General features: G+C 34.9%; 1 protein-coding gene across 1 annotated transcript; it reads right to left on the bottom strand.

Annotated features, from left to right (window-relative positions):
* Positions 1–11863: 11863 nt before the first annotated feature.
* On the bottom strand, positions 11864–19039 carry LOC131595475 (mediator of RNA polymerase II transcription subunit 33A-like). Its single transcript, XM_058867826.1, has 12 exons — positions 18651–19039; positions 18439–18549; positions 17482–17823; positions 17026–17345; positions 16856–16947; positions 16394–16760; positions 16053–16263; positions 14795–14909; positions 14506–14667; positions 13750–14404; positions 13402–13608; positions 11864–13227 (listed from the first exon to the last, which is right to left on the bottom strand). Exons 1-12 carry the CDS (start codon positions 18911–18913, stop codon positions 12107–12109), a joined length of 3966 nt encoding a protein of 1321 aa, XP_058723809.1. The 5' UTR covers positions 18914–19039; the 3' UTR covers positions 11864–12106.
* Positions 19040–19557: the final 518 nt, after the last annotated feature.

Raw genomic sequence — 19557 nt, 5'->3', positions numbered from 1 at the left:
ATTTTTAATGAACTTCATACAATATAAACTCAAATCTGCTAAAATAAACTATCATATATTTTGACCAAAAAATCCACTATTTTTCCGATAGTATTTTTAGACAAAAATACACTATCGATGTGCTACTTTAAAATAAAAATAAAGCAGTGATAATTCAAAAGCTAAATCGCTTATTATACAAGAAATTTAACTAATGTACATATCATTAATTCAATGTACCTCATGGAGGGGTTGTAGTAACGTTGACTGCTTGCAAATTTGATCCTTCGTACATCCATAAACTTCCTCTCTCAAGGTTGGTCTTCTCAAACAGCTCAAAATACATGATATCACACAAGCTACCACTGTCGATCATAATTCAGGAGACAGCGAAATATCAATTGTAGCTGTTATTATTAAGGGAAATATTTATTTTGGGGTTTCCCTGACTTTCTCATAGTCTCGAAACCTTAGCATTGAATGGTCATGGGTTTTTGCCAACGTACCTCCATCCTTCTTATGAATGGCCAGCATCTCAGTGATCTTTCTTTTCATCATTCCCTTGGAATTAAGGTTTGCTCGGTGTGCCCCTCTAATATTAGCAGCAATGTATTGGCGTTTTCCCTTATTATCCTTTTTTATCTTTGCCACTGATCTAATTATCCATAACTTTTTAGGGGGACTTACTCTTGGGAAAATATTCTCTTTCCTTTTTCCTCTCTTCACGTGTTCGGACAATCGGCCTCTATTTATCAACCTGTCAATAACTTTTTCAGTTATATACAGTCATTTGAGTTATGAGTGTGGCCTTTTTGGAAGTGGAAGTACTTGGTCTTGTGTGTCCGAGATGACTCTCTGATGGAAAAATGGGCTCTAATTACTCTCTTTCAAAACTCTGTGTTAGCAAACTCCTGGTGGATCTTTTCCCATGATGCATTTAGTGGTGTGTAGTTATCATATTGGCCATGCATTCCTCAGTCGTGTAATACGGTCAACTGACTTTTATCGAAATGTCGCGGTTAAGCAAGAGTCGCCACCGACTTTTATTTTATCCAATTGGAAAGGCTAAAAGAACAGGAAAGACCTTTTGAAAAGATTTTGAGTTCGGGGAGTAAGTTATGCAAAAGGAAGGTGTAAGGCATCCTTTGCATCCATGGTTATCCATGGGCTCTTAATTGCTTAGCTCACTTTGTTTGTTTGAATTTGAAAGAGTGTCGTGTGTGAATAGTAAAAATTCGTTAAGGACTTTAGCTTGTAAATAAGCGTAGCCTTGATTTGAAATTGTTTTGAAATAGGAGGTGTGAAAAGTATTTGGTTTTTGAATTGATTGTGAGCAAGCAATTAATAGCTACCTACCCTAAGTTTGAATGTACGTTCTTTTAGCTTTTTCGGGCGAAAGGATCTATCCGTACCATAAGAGGGTAGGAAGCCTTTCAATTGGATGTTTAAGGGTCATCGAGAAATCATTCGCCATAAGACTGTCCCTTGCCATAAAAAGGGCAGGTAGTCTAAGGGAAGGGTATAATAGTCATTTTAACCTTTAGGCAACAGGCGAGGATACCTTAGCAATAGGGACAAATCATCATTTACCGAGGCAACATCGAGGGACAAAAGTTATGATGAATGAACTGAGGGCAACATTTGCTTTGCTTTAGGTATCCTCGGAATCGAGGGACTTTGACTATTTAGTATTAGAGGCAACAGGTTTATAAGGCAAGAGGCAACAAAGGCAACAAGAGGGATTACCCTAAAGGTGCGTGTGTGGCACAATCAGGTGGTTAATTCAGAAATTTATCTTGTAATTAGTTATCTACTTCTGTTAAAGGCTTGCACTCCCTAAGATTACTAACCACGCAGTTAAAATGGCAGAAATTAACGGCAGAAAATAAATTCCTACGCTATTACATTAAACACCTGCGGGGATGGGGAATTAGAACAGAAAATAAGAAATATAAATAATTTAATTATCTTGATCTCCGCCCCGATCTTCCTCGAACCTTGATCGACCCTGATCATCTGAGAATTAAACAGAAAATAATAGCGGTAAGTGTATGAATAATTCATTGACAGTTGAAACCAATTATAATTCAAGCCATAAGGCAAAAATTAAAATAAAAGGTAAAAATAATTTAAATGATAAAAATAGAGGGATCAAAACTTAGCTTTTTTTTTTATTTGGCATGGCGCGTAATCGGAGAATTTTGATTAATCCTGAAAATTTGAACAAAGATAGAAAAAGGTTAGTGTATGAGTGATCTACAAACCTTAATTGATTAAAAATCTATAAACCCTAAAAAGGTTTACAAACCCTACCCCTGAACCTAGCAGGTTTATTCAAGAAAACTTATTATGACCTACAGGGTTTGTAAGGCTAAAAGATGCGTTAATGGATAACACCTACCATTGACAGTAATTGGTTATCATGCTAACATCAGGATTTAAGGTATAAAATAATTTTAATGAACCCAAAATTAAATTGTAACCCTAGAATAAATATTAATTTAAAAAACTAAAAAAATAATTATTTTTAATATTAAAAATAAAATCGGGTTTCGATTAAATAAAATATTTGGTTATGAAATTATTATATGATAAAAGTAGTTAGTTTAAATAAATAAAGAATAAAAATAATTATAAAAAAGAAATAAACAAAAGTGTCTATGTAATTAATAAAATAAAACAAAGGTTTTAGAAAACTTAGCTCTGGGATCCAGTGTGGGAGATCTCTGATGGCATACCATGGGGCTGCGTCCTTGAGAGCGTGAGATCTGATTGCTGGAAGATCTAATGGACCAGATTGGAGAGTGCATCGTACGCGTATAGGGAGGCAAAGCGCTAGATCAGAGTTTAAATGGTTTGAAAAAATATATTGTCATAGCTGGGTATCAAACCTAGGTGCGGCTGCATCACGTCTAACACTCCTTGCCAATGCAACTGTTTTTATTCGCTGTAAACAAAATCATTTGCAAATAATAAATATTAAACACAAAACCTTAATGGAGCTGGTCAAACAATGGGGCCCACAAACCCAGGCGAGAACCAATGAGAATCAGAGTGAGATTAGGCTGACTATTGACTGGCCAATGCATAGCAGACACGTACGGTCAACTGATCCATATACTATTCATCATCTTCCCCATACACTTTGCTTCAAATTTGTTGCTGTTCCGCTTCGATCTTTGCTACGACATCTCGTAGCTAAACCTGCACATACTAAAACTCAAGGAAAACACGTTAATGCAACACAAAGAGCGCTCAGATCTCACATTCAAGCCCTCACGAACACTATAGAAGCACCGTTTCGTCCTAACACGTCCTGAAAATAGGAACACGAAAGTTCCACTTCTATGAACCCTAACCATGGCAAGTTGTAATCCCGGTCCTAAAACTCACATGTAAAGCGTTGAACCTGTTCTAAATGGATCCATAAACATGTTAGTAGCATCATATCACATTAAAACTCGGTCATGCATGGTATACGAAATTTTGAAACATGGATGAATATGAACAAATGCAATACACCAATTAACGTGTTATGGGACTTAAACCTGGGGCTACTCTTACCTTTGGATGCTCAAAAAAGAGATTGGTGCAATCGGTTTGGATGGAAAGAGGCTGCAAATAACAATTTTCGTTTGCCCTAGTTTCCTTGATTTTTCTCTTCTTGTAAACCCTATTCTTCTTCTCTCCTTCCTTCAATTTTTCGTCCCCTATTTGCAGAATCACTAGGGTATATATAGAAGCATGAAATAGGGTTAATATAAGTTGAGGGAATCAAGTAAAAATCAAGTGTTTTAATGGTGAAAAATTTGATTGAAATTATATTGGAAAGTTGTTATTTTTGTATCAATCTCTTGCCAATCCACTTTTCACAAAATTTTCAGCTAATATGGAGAATTTGGATGATTGAATTTGATTACAAAAATCAAATCTTTGATTTAAAATTAATTCTTCACATTTATAATGATTTATTCATATTTAAATGAATTAAAAAAATTCAAATAAATAAGATAAATATTATAAAAATAAAATAATTAATAAAATGGTAAATATAAGACCCATGGACATGTTTGAAATCCAAAAGTTAGGCCCAAAGGTCTAAAAACCTCAAACTTCTCCACTTTGTATTTCATGCATTTTCTCAAAATTGCCCAACTTATGCAAGCCATAACTCATTCATTTTTTATTGTATGGAAGTGTTTTTGAGCTTTTTATAAATCTTAGAGTGTCTTCTAAATGATGCTTTTGGTTTCATCTCAATTGAGTCTACCATGTTCAGGTTATGAGCTTTGAGAAAAAACGACTTTTTTGCGATCCTTTAGAAGGACCCGTAATGTTTTGGCTCATATCTCTCAAATGAAGCATTTTTGGATGGGCAATTTTTTATGTTCCATGTGAAAGTTATGGCTGGTCAAAGTTCAATTGACTTTTAGTTAAAAAACCCTAATTTAGAAACTTTGAGTTTTGTTGATTTCTGAACTTTCCTTGATGAATCATGATCAACATTTGATCAAATGACGGATGATACTTCATGATGAGGATGTTGACCAAAAATCAGAAGTTTTGACTGTGGTTTGACCATAGTTTGACTTTTAGGTTAACCAGTCGATTATTGATCGTTTGAGCAGTCGACTGAACATTCTGAGGAATCAGAGCTTGAAACTTGTCATGAGGATATTATAAGACATGTGAGAGACCCTGAGGCCCACTTGAGGTGTCAGAACCTGATTTTTCTTAGAGAGGAGCAAAACCCTAGTTGGAGGGTCGTTGTTTAGGAGAGAGACTGTATGCTTCCTCCTTGTGTATCTTTGAGTATTTGAAGGTCAGATGGACTGAAATATGAGAAAATATGATGGGCAAATTTTGGGGTATGACAAGTTGGATTCATCTTTTCGCCGGTGAAACCCCTTCCCAGTCGGGCGGATAGAATTAATGGGTCGACAACAATCGGGTTTTCGAACCAGGTGTTAACCTTTTCCTAGAGATTGATGAAATATTGAGCCCTCTTCAACAGTTCATACATGGTATGAGCTTATCTTTTCCCAAACTTCTGCCTAAATGGGCTATCCTGCAATAGGTTGTTCTCAAAAATACATCACTTGAGACCTTCTGCGATGTCCTCTACTTCCACGGCCACTTGCGAGAATCAGTCAATGTAAGACCGTAGGCTCTCCTTATTTCCTTAACTGATCTCGCTCAAGGAAACTATTGTCACTGGCTTCCTTTTTGAGCAGTTAATTGAGTAGTGAATCTCTCACAGAAGTACATCCAAGACTAAATCCTCTCATCCAGTAGAGCGTTGAACTATAGCCTGGTCGATTTTATCAAAGTTAGCACAAATAGTTTACACTTGGAGGAATTGTCAGCATAGAAGTAATTCAAGTGTTCGTTGACGAGTTACATATCTTCGCCTGGATCTCCATTCCCGTTGTATTTGCTCAACATAGGAGGATTCTCCGTTGATTTCAATATTCTGCTACCCAAAATGCAGGCGCACAGAGGATGCTTCTGCGTATTCTTAGGCGGCTTCTGTAACGCCCGTTTGTATTTCAATTATCCATTTTATTGTGTGTTGTGTGATTTATGTGTTAATTAATTGGTATTATATTATTTTATTGAGGAATTAGTAGTAATGGCATGGTTAGACTATTAGCTATTGAGCCTAACTTAGTGTTAGTGTTAGTAAGTGAGAGGTGCTAATTAGAGCCCATTAGTAATAATAAGTTAGTAAGTTTAACAAAACAAGGGAAATTGAGAAAATAGGAAATTAGAAAATCATTTGGTGAAAGAAGAGAAAAGAAGAGAAAGAAGGGAAGAGGAGAGAAAGCTAGGTCAAATCCCAAAATTGAAGCTAGAGTTGTCTTCAATCCAAAACCCAAGGTAAGGGTGGGATTTTTTCATGATAAGGGATTGCATGATGATAGATTATGGTGGGGTTTTGATTATATACTTAGTAACCATGTTTGTGAAATTGAAATTGTTAGGGTTCATACTAGATTTCTATGAATTTGTGTTCAAAACATGTTTTTGATAATGACTGTTGTTAATGGATGTTCAATACTGGTTATATGCGCTTTTAATTGATGTTTGAAAGTAATTTTGAGTGGTGGGTTAGCTTTTTCGCAGAACTGAGTTTGCTGTCATTTTTCTGCAAAATCGCATGTGCGCTAAGCGACCCCTGGTCTGCTAAGAGAAGTCTAGGAACAAATTTTGAAACTCGTGAGTCCGCTAAGCGGAGATGCAAAGATGGTTCACTTCTGTTTTTAGTTCCAGTTAGCACGCTTGAAGCCTGCTAAGCAAATTTTGCTGTCAAAAACTTTTTGAAAGTTCTAATTGTTGTATCTTTTGATCAGTAACTCATTTTTACTCACCATTTGAATCTCCGTAAAGTTGAAATCAATGTCTATCTAATGAGAATAATTGGAATAACTTTTGAAAACTTTTCTTGAATTATATTTTCCCCATTTGGTGATGTATTGTGAAGTTGAATAATTGTGTATGTTTGTATGTCATAAAGATGTGATTGAGATGTGATGAATTACTCTAATAGTAATGATATTGTTGTTGCCATTGAAATCTTGGCATTGAGTCGATGTTGTTGAGATGATGTTGTTATGTATTATGAATGTTGTGTTTTGTGGATATACATCATTGAGTCGCATCCATTGCATAGTTTGAGACGGCCTGGAAATGGCAACCACGACGATGGCCTAAAAATGGCAAAGTGATGATGGCCCAAATGGAAAATGTTTGAGACAGGAGTTTTACTCCAATTGGTACCATATGCATATGCATAATGTTGAGTCGCATATTGAGTTGCATTTAATTGTCGTTGTGATTATGAAGTGAATGTTGTAATTGTGGATGACTTAGTTGTGAATTTGAATATGTTATTATGATTGATTATTAACATTGTTGTTGTGATGTAAGTTGCTTTGAGATGAGAAGTGGTGAAATATGATCTTATCTTTGTTATAAGTATTATCATACGTTCCTTTATACTGTTTTATATCTCACCCCTTTTGTTTGAATGTTACCCTTTGTTGGTAATGATGTGGAGTAGTCGTTACAGTTAGTAGTTCGAGTTGGTGTCTGTTGCTCTGATACGTAGCACTCAGGGGGATTGACGCTTGTTTCCTTATATTATGTTTATGTTGGATTATGATGTTGTCTTATGAAGAAGTTGTGTCTTGTATTTTCATGTTGGACCAAGATGCTATTGTTTGAAGTTTATGAGTTTATGAATTCCGCTGCATTGTTTTAAAGTTGATTTGGTTTTGAAGATTCATTGGTTATGAATTCTCCCTATTGATATATGCTATGTATCTGTTTAATGAGCTTTTATATGAATTGTTTTTAAGTTGATAATGTGACGCCTCAAGTATGTTGTTTTGAGATTTTTGCACTCTGATTTCCTTTATAAACCGTTGGGTAGATTTGGGGTGTTACAGCTTCTTTTTTACCTGATATTGTAGAGGAGCATGGATTCCTTGATCTCCCTCAAAGATTTGAGGAGGACTCTGTCGCTTCTTGCTTCTCTGTTGATTCTGCAATTTTTTAGCTTTGCCTCTTCTCGACGCAGTCGACTTTGGGATGGAGGCTTGGCTTATTTTAGACATAGCCTCTTGCGTGGTGTTTCCTCGCAGAAGTGTGTTATACATATTTTATTTGAGACAAAGCAACATATCCTATATTGCCTTTGAATTTCGTTGTCGAACAATGTTGTACGTGTTGTTCAACAATCCATTGGCACCTGATATCCTGAGGTTGGCTCGCAGTAGTTAGAAACCAGATAAAGCTTCTTGTTATGAAATTGGCGTGTGAACTGGAAGTTTAATCAAAGTCATTAGGGCAAATCTAGTGATCTAAGGAGCTTGGAGTAGATTTGGATGTAACAGAGTTCTTGCTACTAGATCTGCAATGCTTGAAGAAGGGCAACGCCAGAAGCAACTTTGCGTAATGCGTTGGAACGATTAGATTTAGATCCGACCATCGCTGGAAAGTATGGAAGTCAGGATTCTCGAAATTCAGGAAATCAAAGTTGATACGCTACTGTTAAGTGCCAAAATGTAGTTATTTTGTATATATGTTTTGTTGCACTTATCGATACTTTTTGTTAATATCGTTGAATAATTCCCCGTTTTGTGCATAAATACGTATACTTTGTGAATAGATATATTTTCATACCCTTTTATACTTTTTGATAGTTTTCTACTCTTTTTGTAGGTATTCTTGCGTATTTGGAGCATGAGCAATAAAGTGTCGAAGACACGGCTTCAAACGCGCGATTTTGAGCGACGGAATCAATTCATTCGGTGGTTAAGGCTCAAAATGAGGATAATAAAAATCATCAATTTGACTGCCATTTATTCATTGTTAGATAGAAAATTGAATAAACTTTCCAACGCTTCGAACCGGTGCAAATCGGAGTTACGGTTCTCAAGTTACATCATTTTTACTAAAAGATGTTTTTTCATGACAGCAGGTTGGGCGCGACGCGCGCTGTGCAGAACTCAAAATTGCATAAATAGGCAAAAATCATATTTTTTAGGTTATGTTTTGGGTATTTTTGAACCCTAACTCATCTTAGGTCATTTTTGGGTAGATTTAGCTTGGAAACACCATTGGAGCTTGTAATCGGATGATCGGAGGTCGAATTTCTCATCGATTGGTGTTGACAAACCAAGAAATGTTTGGTTCCTCTTCTTCTCTTCTCTTTGTATTTCTCTTTTGGTGAGTTTGTATGTAAATTACTCTAAACCCATGGATGTTTGTTGCTTTTTCTACTAGTTGTATAAAGTTTGCTTTACAAATCTTAATCGGTGTTTCCTTGATCTTTTTGCTTAAATGCTTTGGATTTGTGTTGTTGTAGAAATAGACATCACAAATCTTGATTAGGGGGATATCTGTTAGCTTTTGATTCTAGACATAGGATTGGGGTTAACATTCACATAATATCTGAGTTTAATGTCTCTGTGTTGTTCGATCGGTTGAGACATTGTCGAAAGAGCAATATAGTTGAACTCTCGTCGGTGTTGCAGAAATGGACATTGATGTGAGGGATATGTGGTGATTCTGATGAGTATTGTAGATTGAGTACGGCGGAGTGATAAATCTAAGTTTGTGAGGAGTAGTTTATATTCAAACCAGATAAGTTATTCTCTATCAAGAATGTATTTATTTTATGTTCATATGTTATATTTTTCCTGTTCTTACGTAAAACTCATTGAACCCAAACTCAAGATTTAAGAATTCGTCGAACGGCAGTTCAGTAGCACCAATCTCTGTGGACACGATAATTTCCCGGATAAATATTTCCAAAACTTTTGTTGCTTGCCGCTATACCGCTCCAACAGCTACTTGATATGGTCGAACAGGATGGATCTTCATGTTTGATTTTGATAACTTTTAATTCTATATCTTAGAAGGTTACGAATTGATGAATCAAATAGCTAATTAGAGATTGTGGAAAACACGGGAATCAGAAGTTGATTTCCAAAAACGGCGCCACTGTTCCGTTACAGAACCAAAATTAATTGGTGATTCGGTGGTTGCGGAGGATTACGATGGAGGGGATCTAGCCTGCAAGGTTAGAACTTCAACGCTCAAATTAATATGTGGGAGAGAAGAGTGAATGAAAATTGAATTTGAAATGGTGTACCTGAGTTCTTCGCGCATATTCTTTATATAGTGAGACGGTTATAGCAACCCGCTATATGCTATGCGTGTGATGCAGAGAGCACTAGGGTATATCCGGGACTTGGATCACATGTTTTCTTCCGTGGGGTAGCTCTATAGCACTGAGAAATTTCTAGACGGATTGTAACTTTTTCTGAGTGTAACATAACACTTGTAATCGTACACATAACACTTGTAATCTTTGGTACATGTATATTTGAACAATGATTGTCCAATACCTTCTACAAGTTTAATGTGAGAAAGACAGCGTCAACAAAAAATATCATATTGGAATTACATATATCTTTATGAAATAGTTAGGTACGATGAAAGCATTCGTGCTCAAGGAGATGTGATAGTTTAAGATAATATTATATATATATATATATATATATATATATATATATATATATATATATATATATATATATATATATATATATATATATGATATTTTTGTATATATAATTTTAAGTGTTGAGGATGACACTTTATATGATATTCTAATATATAGTCCTACCAAAAGATTAAGTAAAATCTGTTTGATTAGTAGACTACTCCCTCCGTCCCAAATTATAAGAGAAAAAAACAAAATCACGTTTATTAAGAAAAGTAAAAATACAATTATTTTACTTATGATTTTCTTGAAATAAAGTGCTTTAGAAGATGTAAAAAAAAATTTAATTGGTTGTTGGTATTAAAAATGATGAGAGAATATAAGTTAAATGCAATTTGCATTTAATTTTACCTTGAAAGAAATGAAAGATGATTTTTTCTCTTATATTTTGGGACAAGAAAAATGCATTTTTTTCTCTTATATTTTGGGACGGAGGGAGTACATATATTTTATATTTGAAATGATATTTTGCTATATTTATTAAGATATCATGAATTTTGATATAGTTACTGGTTTTTGTTTTTTTAATTAAAGTTAGGTCCTGAATCCTGATTTAGATTATACAATCTGAACTATCCTTCATATATTCATCATATATAATCTGAAATATACCATTGATTTTTTAATGTAATCATCTAAGTTGCTCTTTTCTTTATTTTTAGTTTGGTTTGGATTTTAGAATTTAGAACTTAAAACATGTCCAAACATGACCCGCAGTCTAGAATTTGAAAGGCATTTTTTTCAATTTTAAAAATTTATGAGATTTCAAGAAATGGAAAAAGAAAAAAATCATTAAAATTTTACGAAGGACTTTCCCTTTATAGTCATAATTCATGCCCCAAAAGAACTTATCCATTCTTAATTTTTTTTTTCAAAAGAAATCCCTATTTAGTTTTTATTAAGATTAAATATAAAGATTGAAAATATTCAAAAAAATAATAAAGCTTTTTTGGGATTGGTAAATCTAAAAGGATGTGGTTTTTAAAATAGAAAAATACAAGGTGTTTATTATTGAAACATAAAAGTAGGGGGTGCTAACTCTCCAAGTGATATATAAAATTTGGACATGAATTTCTTTTGACAAATCAGAACTTTTTAAGCAGAGTTTTGTTTGGCCCCTCATATCTTCACACTAAGTACGAGAGAATTTTACTTGCCACCCCAAGTTATATATATATATATATATATATATATATATATATATATATATATATATATATATATATATATATATATATATATATATATATATATATATATATATATATATATATATATATATATATATATATATATATATATATATAATGTTCCTCATTTTTCATTATCTTAGAAATGTTATTGGTGAAATGGAAGTAATTTTTTCCGAACAAAATTTCCGGTACACTATTGAAATTTCTAGTATATACGAAATTTCTGATAGTTCATTAAAAAATTTCAATAAGTTGCAATTACTTCCAAAAATTTTAAAATTTGTGATAAAATCTTAGAAATTTTCAAATTGATGTTAAAATTTTTCGGAAATTTCAAAATTTCTAATAAAATTTATTAGAAATTTCAAAATTTTCTGATAAAATCTCCCGTAAATTTCAAATTTTCCGATAAAATCTTTTGGAAATTTCAATATTGCTGATAAAATCTCCCAGAAATTTCTAAATTTCCAGTTAAAATTTCCAGTCTACAAAATTTCAATTTTTTTTTTTGAAAACTTTAAACAAGATTATTTGATCATTTGTTACACTTTGGAGGATGTCGGATATAAGTGTGGGATGGCAGGTTAATTTCTCCTACTATGATTAGGTTTAGCAATTCATTCAATCATATAATTTTCAATAAATTTCATACAATTTAAACTCAAATCTGCTAAAACAGACCATCATATATTTCGACAAAAATCCACTATTTTTCCGATAGTATATTTTGACAAAAAAAAACACTATCGTTGTGCTACTTTAAAATAAAAACAAAAACTCTGATACATCAAAAGCTAAACACCTTGTTATGCAAGAAATTTAACTTATGTACATATCATAAAAGTGCATGGTAAAATGCTTAGATTTCAGTATCAATGATGAGTTCAGCTGCAGCACCCATTGTACCAATCCCACCAGCACCCAACAGAGTAAGAGCGAGCTCCTCTTCATTCAATCGCCTCAACCCTTTGCTCAGTCTCTTCAACACTTGTACATCAACTTCCAGCACCCAGTTTGGTGTACAGCTTACCATCAAACTCACAAAACCCGACACATACGCGCGCCAAGTAGCTGGATCGCAGCCGAGTGATATCTTACCATCAAGTGCACTTGCAAGAAACTCCATGTGGGTTCCTAAAACTTTCTGGCGTCGCTTTGAGGCTGACGATGATGAATCGACTCCCCAAGCGAAAGCACCGCAGAGGACTGCAAAGTAAGCAAGTCCGTATCCGCCTAGCATTGCAACCATTCCGTTAGACTTTTCTTCTTGGTCTGATCTGTGGTTTGATATAAACCATGACGGTAATGTTTCGTTTATTAATAACTGAACCAGCGCCAAACCACCTGATATCCATACTAAGGAAGCACCGAGTGCGGCAGCAAGTTTTACTTTTGTCATTGATTCAGCAAGTGAAACATGTCTGTATTTTGCGCTGTCTTTGGTTGGTTTGAACTTTTTCAGTGGCGGCTGTTTTGGCAGCCCGCCGCAAACTATTTCTCTAACTGACTGCATCAAGATTGAAACGATTTCTTCTGTCAAGAAAACAATGTCTCTGACTGACCGGTAAGCGCGCAAGTAGAGAAGTCCTGGAGCAACAGGGCAAATCCTTCCGGATAAATTGGACTTAAATCCATGGCCGAGTAGGGCTCCAACACCACCACTGCTTGAAATAGAGGAGCTACTCATGCCGAGGGTAGCTGTGAAGCAGCTTTTAACAAGTTGAACTACTGCATCGCTGTTGTGAAGGAAAACGGTTCTGGACGCTGAGAAGATAAGGAAGTCGCTCCAACGTCTTGCCTTTTGTGTCCACAAGGAAGCAACAATCGGCATGCAAGGCCATGGACAACCTGCAGCCAAGCCCTCCAGTGTTTGGCCAGCCAAATGAAGAAACCGCTCTGATGATCTATCAACTTTGTAGGTTATGGTGAGACTTGTGAAGGCAGCCAACGGCAACGGAAGTGTGGCAGGAGAGCTGTCTCCTGTGGAAATAACAACCAATGGTCACAATGAAAGACAACATCATATTAATACTCGAGTCAAGCAGTGTAAAAGATGAAATATAAATGTAAATTGTGTTGTGTTGTGTCGCCAAAAATGCATTGTAAGTCGGGATATAAAGAAGTTTTTAGAATTTAGAGTAACAAGAAGAAAACCTGTAGTAAGGCTAGGCACATCAACACCAGTTTCAGCCAAGATTTTCTTTATCTGTTCCTCTACGTTCTGTAGATTTGCAGCAGGACTTGGCCAATCCGTTCCATTCATAAATGCTGGTTTCCAAACTCCTCGAGTTACTTCAGCAGAGAAGTAACTTACTATGGTTGCCAGTGATGCAGGAAGAAAATCAGCTAAATCCTTTAGCCCTGGTGTTAAGAAAAGCATTACAGTATTATGATATTGTTATGTACATCAAAAAACACATCTACAGGAACACGAACTTGTTTAGTTGCTTTATATAAGCTGTTCAATGTTCTGTTGGATTCATGTGAGAAAAACATGCATACCTGTCGCCAACTCACGCGGAGACAATCTTCCATGAGCACATGCCGTGAGAGCAGCATCAACTACGAAGGGAATGGCTTCAAGAATATCCCAAGCAGGCAACTTTGGTCCAGTAGAGGCATCGTCATTGCCAGGCCCAGAAGAGCTACTGCTTCCGGATGCAATACTAGCTTGGTTTCCTCTGTTAATCTTTCTGAACATCATGTTAAGAAGTCCCTCAACTATTTGATGGAAAGGGGTTCCATGAACAAGACCAGAGAGTGTTGAAGCTATGCACGCTTGATGCTGACGATACCAGACTTTTAATTTTGGAAAGGAGTCGACAAATACAGAATTTGGCGACGATAGACTCGCAATTTCCGAGAGTCTCCTCCTGTTACTATTCTTCCGGACGTTACCAGCTGACAATAAGTGAGAGTTTCGTACTAATAGCAAGTATTCAGGAGTTAGTTGAGAACCAACAGTTGGCGCATCTCCAATTCCATGTTCAAGAGGAGGACAATTAAATTTCCACAACTTTAAAAGAAGAATAAATACATTAGAAAACACAGCATGGGCTGATATTTCTTCCCCAGATGGAAGTGTCCATGAGATGTTCGGCATACACGACCCAAAAACTTCACAGATTGGCATCAACGAACATGCAAGCTGTGGAACCTGGTTGGAGATTTGGAAATGCGTTAATTCAAAGTTTAAAAAAAAAAGGGTTAGTTGAATATATAAGAATCGTATTGGAGAGAAAATAGAATTAAACTTACCAAGCCATGGAGCGAAAATACTTGGACACAATCAATAGGTGCAATTCCAATGAAGAGCGCATTAAGTATTGGAGCATAATTAATCAAATAGTTGTTTCCTTCCGAGTTCTCTGCAGGAACCGGTGGAGATAGTAACCTGAGAATGAAATGAACAGTATGCTCCTGCATAAAATAGAGATGCAAAATTTATTAGGTTGGGAAGGTCGTTCAGAAGAAGGATATTATGCTCTACAGTCTGCACTACAGAGCTAGTTTTGGCGTATACATGTTCTACTGTACAAATTCGTACCTGTATATTCCAGCCTCGAATTAGGGATGCTCCGCAAAGAATGGTAGCAGCCGATATCTTTTCATCTTCTGATCCCGCAATTGCAACTTCAAAAATTTTCTCCAGTTCTGCTAAGCTTCCATCAAATCCAGGAGCGTAAATTCAGTTGCTTTAGCTTTTGGTAAATTTACAAAAAAGAGCATCTCACATTCCTGGCTTCAGGAAAGAAAAAAAAACACTGAAGACCAGGCATCAGTATTTTAAAAGTCTACCCGTTTTTAGTCACCATTGTTATCGTATAAATTTAGTTTATGATTAATGTCTGTGGTATTTATTTAGACAACATTGGTTTCTACACTATTTATCACATGTTTCAGTACATTAAATCACAGTGATAGATGCATTGACCATGATGAGATTGAAGGTAATAAAATCTTCAAATCACTCGTGTGATAGATAGTGTTGAAACCAATGTTGTCCATTGCGGATTGTGGATAATAGCAGTTTGCTCAAATTCCGCAACGCTATAGCGTCACTGTAGCTGCAATTTGACAACATTTTAAACTAAACCGGGTATCACAAAACAACAGAGGTTTCTCCAAATTCTGCTATGCTATGACTCAAAGGTTTTAAAAAACAGCCGCGACAAAATCGGTATAGGAAGTTTCCGATACCGTTATTCACTGTTTTAATGCAGAAAAAAATCACGGATGAGAAAACGTTACAACCGCGACAAAACATAGTTACGGCCGCGAAATACTGTTATGGACTCTTTTTAGAATTTGAATATGGAAATACAAATCGCAGAAAATATTCTTTATAACTGCAAAATCTGAACTAAAATTTTGTTTTGCAGTGAGAATGGAATCAAATTGTATTGTGCAATATTGCGATTAATTTACACTATGACGACCGTAATCTGTAATGCAACACCTTGAAGTTGTATCAGCCAAAATCTCGAAAGCCTATACGCAACCGCAACATGACCGTTATTTAAAACCTTGACGCAATAGTCACTATTTGACAAAATCGTTAGAAACACATTTATGTAGAGCCATTGAAAAACGTTTTAAGTGGCTTCTTTTAAGGTATGCTCAAGACTTCCAAAATATTTTTTTGATAAAAAGGTCATAGCATTGTGTCAGCCCACGTAGAAGGGAATACCATAAATACTAAACAGGAATACCTTTGCCTAAAATTCACACATTTCAAGTACTTGGATGTACTCACAAATAGTTATATGAATAAAATGACCAAATAAGCGAAAATTTGATCATACCTTGTGGCAGGACTTGAAACCAGAGCATTCACCATCGCTGAAGTAAGTGGGGCTCCCTTCATAAATGATGACCAGCCAGGTACTTGAGCTGGTATACATTGAGGTATTTGATTGATCTGTCCATTCACATAACCTGGCCATGCGTACGCAGATGTGTCGAGTAGATTTCGAGCAATACAAGCCTCAACTATCAGATGACGCATGTTTCCAGCTGAAAACATAGAAACAATTTAAACTTTTTGAAAAATATATGGTAACTTACAAACAAGTAGTTTTAGGTGAAATATTTACAAATAAAGGGTCTAGTCACACAAGTTAATATAGAATGCAATATCACTTACAACAGTCAAATGGCATCTCCGCCATGGTGAGGCAGTCAAAATATGCACTCCCTACAGTGACACCAGAAATAAATAGCATAGCTTTTGCAGCAGCCTGATTTGCGGCAGCAGTAACAGATTGAGGTGGAGTAAGCAAGCTTTGATACTCGCCCAGTACCTGGAGACTTGAGACTAAATCATTACGACATTTTCCAGGAACCCTTTTCTCTTTGCTGTGATTTGTACGACCATATCCGTTTTCATCAACGGGCATCTGTTCTTCCTCCTCCTCTTCAACAAGATTGGCAAGAACAAGAGGTATGATACACAATAGCATGCATAAGCGGGTATCGAGATGCGGCATTGGGCCCTCAATAGGATCTCTTTCCTATATACATATTCAAAGTTAATTTAATGAAGTAAGCCCCTGATGCAAATGTAACTACAAAGAAAACACATTAAGTTTAAGAGGAAGAGTTTTACCCTCTGAACAAGCCGAAGACTTGCAAACCAAAGGCCTAAAAACGTGTCATACCAAGAGGTGCCATTTATTGCTCGAAGGGTCTTTATCAAACCTAAACAACAACGACAAAACATGCAAATCACAAAACATGCAAAACTTGCAAATTCCAATATGTATTACACGGTCTTACCACTAATTTCTTCAACGGCACTTGTTGCACTAACTTGATAGCCATCCATTGTATCCTCCAGGACCAGATCAAGCGGAATCCAAAGTGCAGAATGAGTTGCACCATCACACAATGATGCAGATGAAGAAAGATATTCAAAATCCATAACTTTACGGAACTTTTTCTGTGAAGTTGTTTTGCATTCTTGAGATAATACCATACAAGTATCTGAAACCAAATGCATAAGCGTCTCGGGACTTAGAGTTTTTGAGTTTTTCAATGTTGATGAATTATTTCCCAGCAGCTGCAGCCGTTGAACAAAACTTAGCCAATGTACAGGCCTGATAAAAAAACAGGAAACGAAAATGAAAAATTGTGAATCATATGCTAAATTGAATAGATAGGAAATTCCAGAATCTTATCAACTTCAAGAAATGTGAAAGAAAAATATAAATATTACAAATTACAAATACATACAAATTTTGGCGAGCCAGGCAGAGAATCCTCGAAGAAATCTTATCCTGCAAAAACCGCCCGATCAACTCGATAGCTATTAGCGTATTAGTATTACGTAATCTCTCCTTTTGTTCAGTATCACTATAATCGTTGTGTCCATCCAATTCCATTTCTTGATATACCATTGCCCATTTACACTTTTTGTCGGGAGTGAATTCTAGCAATCCTTCGTCACCCAACGATGCATCAAGCAACTGCCAGACAAGTGAAAAAATAAATTCGACCACCAAATTGCCAGGCTCACTTTGTGATATGCCGAATATTTGGGAAAGATGAAGAACACCGTCTACGGATTTCATAACCCTGTCCAATGCATAACCAAGAGTTAATAAGGAATTACAAAGTTGATACCAACCAATAGACGAGAGAAAAATCCCATACCAAAAACGGTCGATCTGAAATATAATCTCAAATAAAAAATAAAACATACCATAGAATACATACATAAAAAAGAGTTCCAGCTGTAACATTACCCTTTAAATTAGAAACTTAATTTTGTAATCACATTCAGTCATAGAAAAATATGCATTGAATCTGACCATGATCTGTTTGGATCGACTTACTTGACATAATCACTTACGAAACTGTTTGAAAACAACTTATGATATCTACATAAACTCTTTTCAGCTTATTTTCATAAACTCTCACAAAAATAGTTTGACTTTATTTTTCTTCTGGTATAAAAGTAGCTTATACATAACCACTTACATAAGAACCACTTAAACTATAAGCACTTAATTTAGTTGTATATCCAAAAAGGCCCAAAGTCATAGCCATAACCATCAATAAACAGATTTCAACAACCAATCATAAATGTAGTAACAACATCACAAAGATTTTCAAATAACATAACACGATCGGAATGTAAACAAGTATTTATTTTCATAAATTACATAAATTTCATAAATTGAAACTCACTTTTGATAATCCGGTTTTTCAATCAGAGATTTGAGTTGAAAAGCATGCATTCTGATGAGCTCCAAATACAATCTATAAGCTCCAGGTTGAACATGTCTACAAGGAATAACCCTGCAAAAACAAAAACAAAAAAATTAATAATTGAAAGCAAAAACAAAAATATAAAAACCATGGATGAAATTAAAAAAGTGAGAAAAGCAAAATGAACCAACCTGACAGAAAGAAGAGAAAGAAGAAACAACGGAGGAACAATATTATGAATCAATGCCATATCAAGAAACTTCCAGAGAATAGGAACATTGTTATCCCAACAAATGTAAGAAACCAAAAACTCAGCGAGTTGTGAAGAGGGAAAAGATTCTCCAGATGAGTTCAAATTGGAATACATCTGAACAGCCCAAACAAAAGGATCACCACCCGTTCGTTGTGCCTCTTTTGTTAACTCTTCCATTGACTTTCGCATAGAGATATCCATGGTTGGATTGTGTTGTAAGGGATTCAAGTCTTGTTCAGAATCACAAGAACATGTGTTTTGTTTTTGTAACTCTCTCACTCTTATTTGTCTGTCTCTCTGTTACCCATTTGCCCTTGTTTTGTGTGATTGAATGCAGGTTTTCTGTTATGGACTCAATTTTGGTTTTTAAGTCAAACTTTATAAGGGTAATATTGGCATTTCAAAAAATATATATCAATTAAATTATTTTATTATAGAGAACACTTTTTGAAAATTTTTAATAAAAAAATATTTTTTTAATTAATATTTGACTTGAATCTTTTAAATATCTAGAAAGTGTCCTTAAAGTATTTGTTAGATTTTTTAATTAATTATTATTATTTTATGTTTTATAATAAGTTTATTTTAATAAAAAATTGTTTTGATAAATGTTATATTTCTTTATTTTTTTAATGTTTAATTATTACTTTTAATCAATTAGATTTTCTAGTTAATAGTTGAATACTATTTTTAAAACTTTATTTTATTTTGTATTTATGATGGTCAAAAATATATTAATAAATAATAAAGTTAGTTGAATAAAATTATTTTATTTTATCTTTGAATAAATTTATTTATTTTATAAATCTTTAATGATTTAAGCGACGTAATTGACTGATAATAAA

This window comes from Vicia villosa, linkage group LG4 (assembly GCF_029867415.1).
Source record: "Vicia villosa cultivar HV-30 ecotype Madison, WI linkage group LG4, Vvil1.0, whole genome shotgun sequence".
Lineage (NCBI taxonomy): Eukaryota > Viridiplantae > Streptophyta > Magnoliopsida > Fabales > Fabaceae > Vicia > Vicia villosa.
The sequence above is the reverse complement of the archived record's forward strand: the minus strand, read 5'-3'. Positions and strand labels throughout refer to the sequence as shown.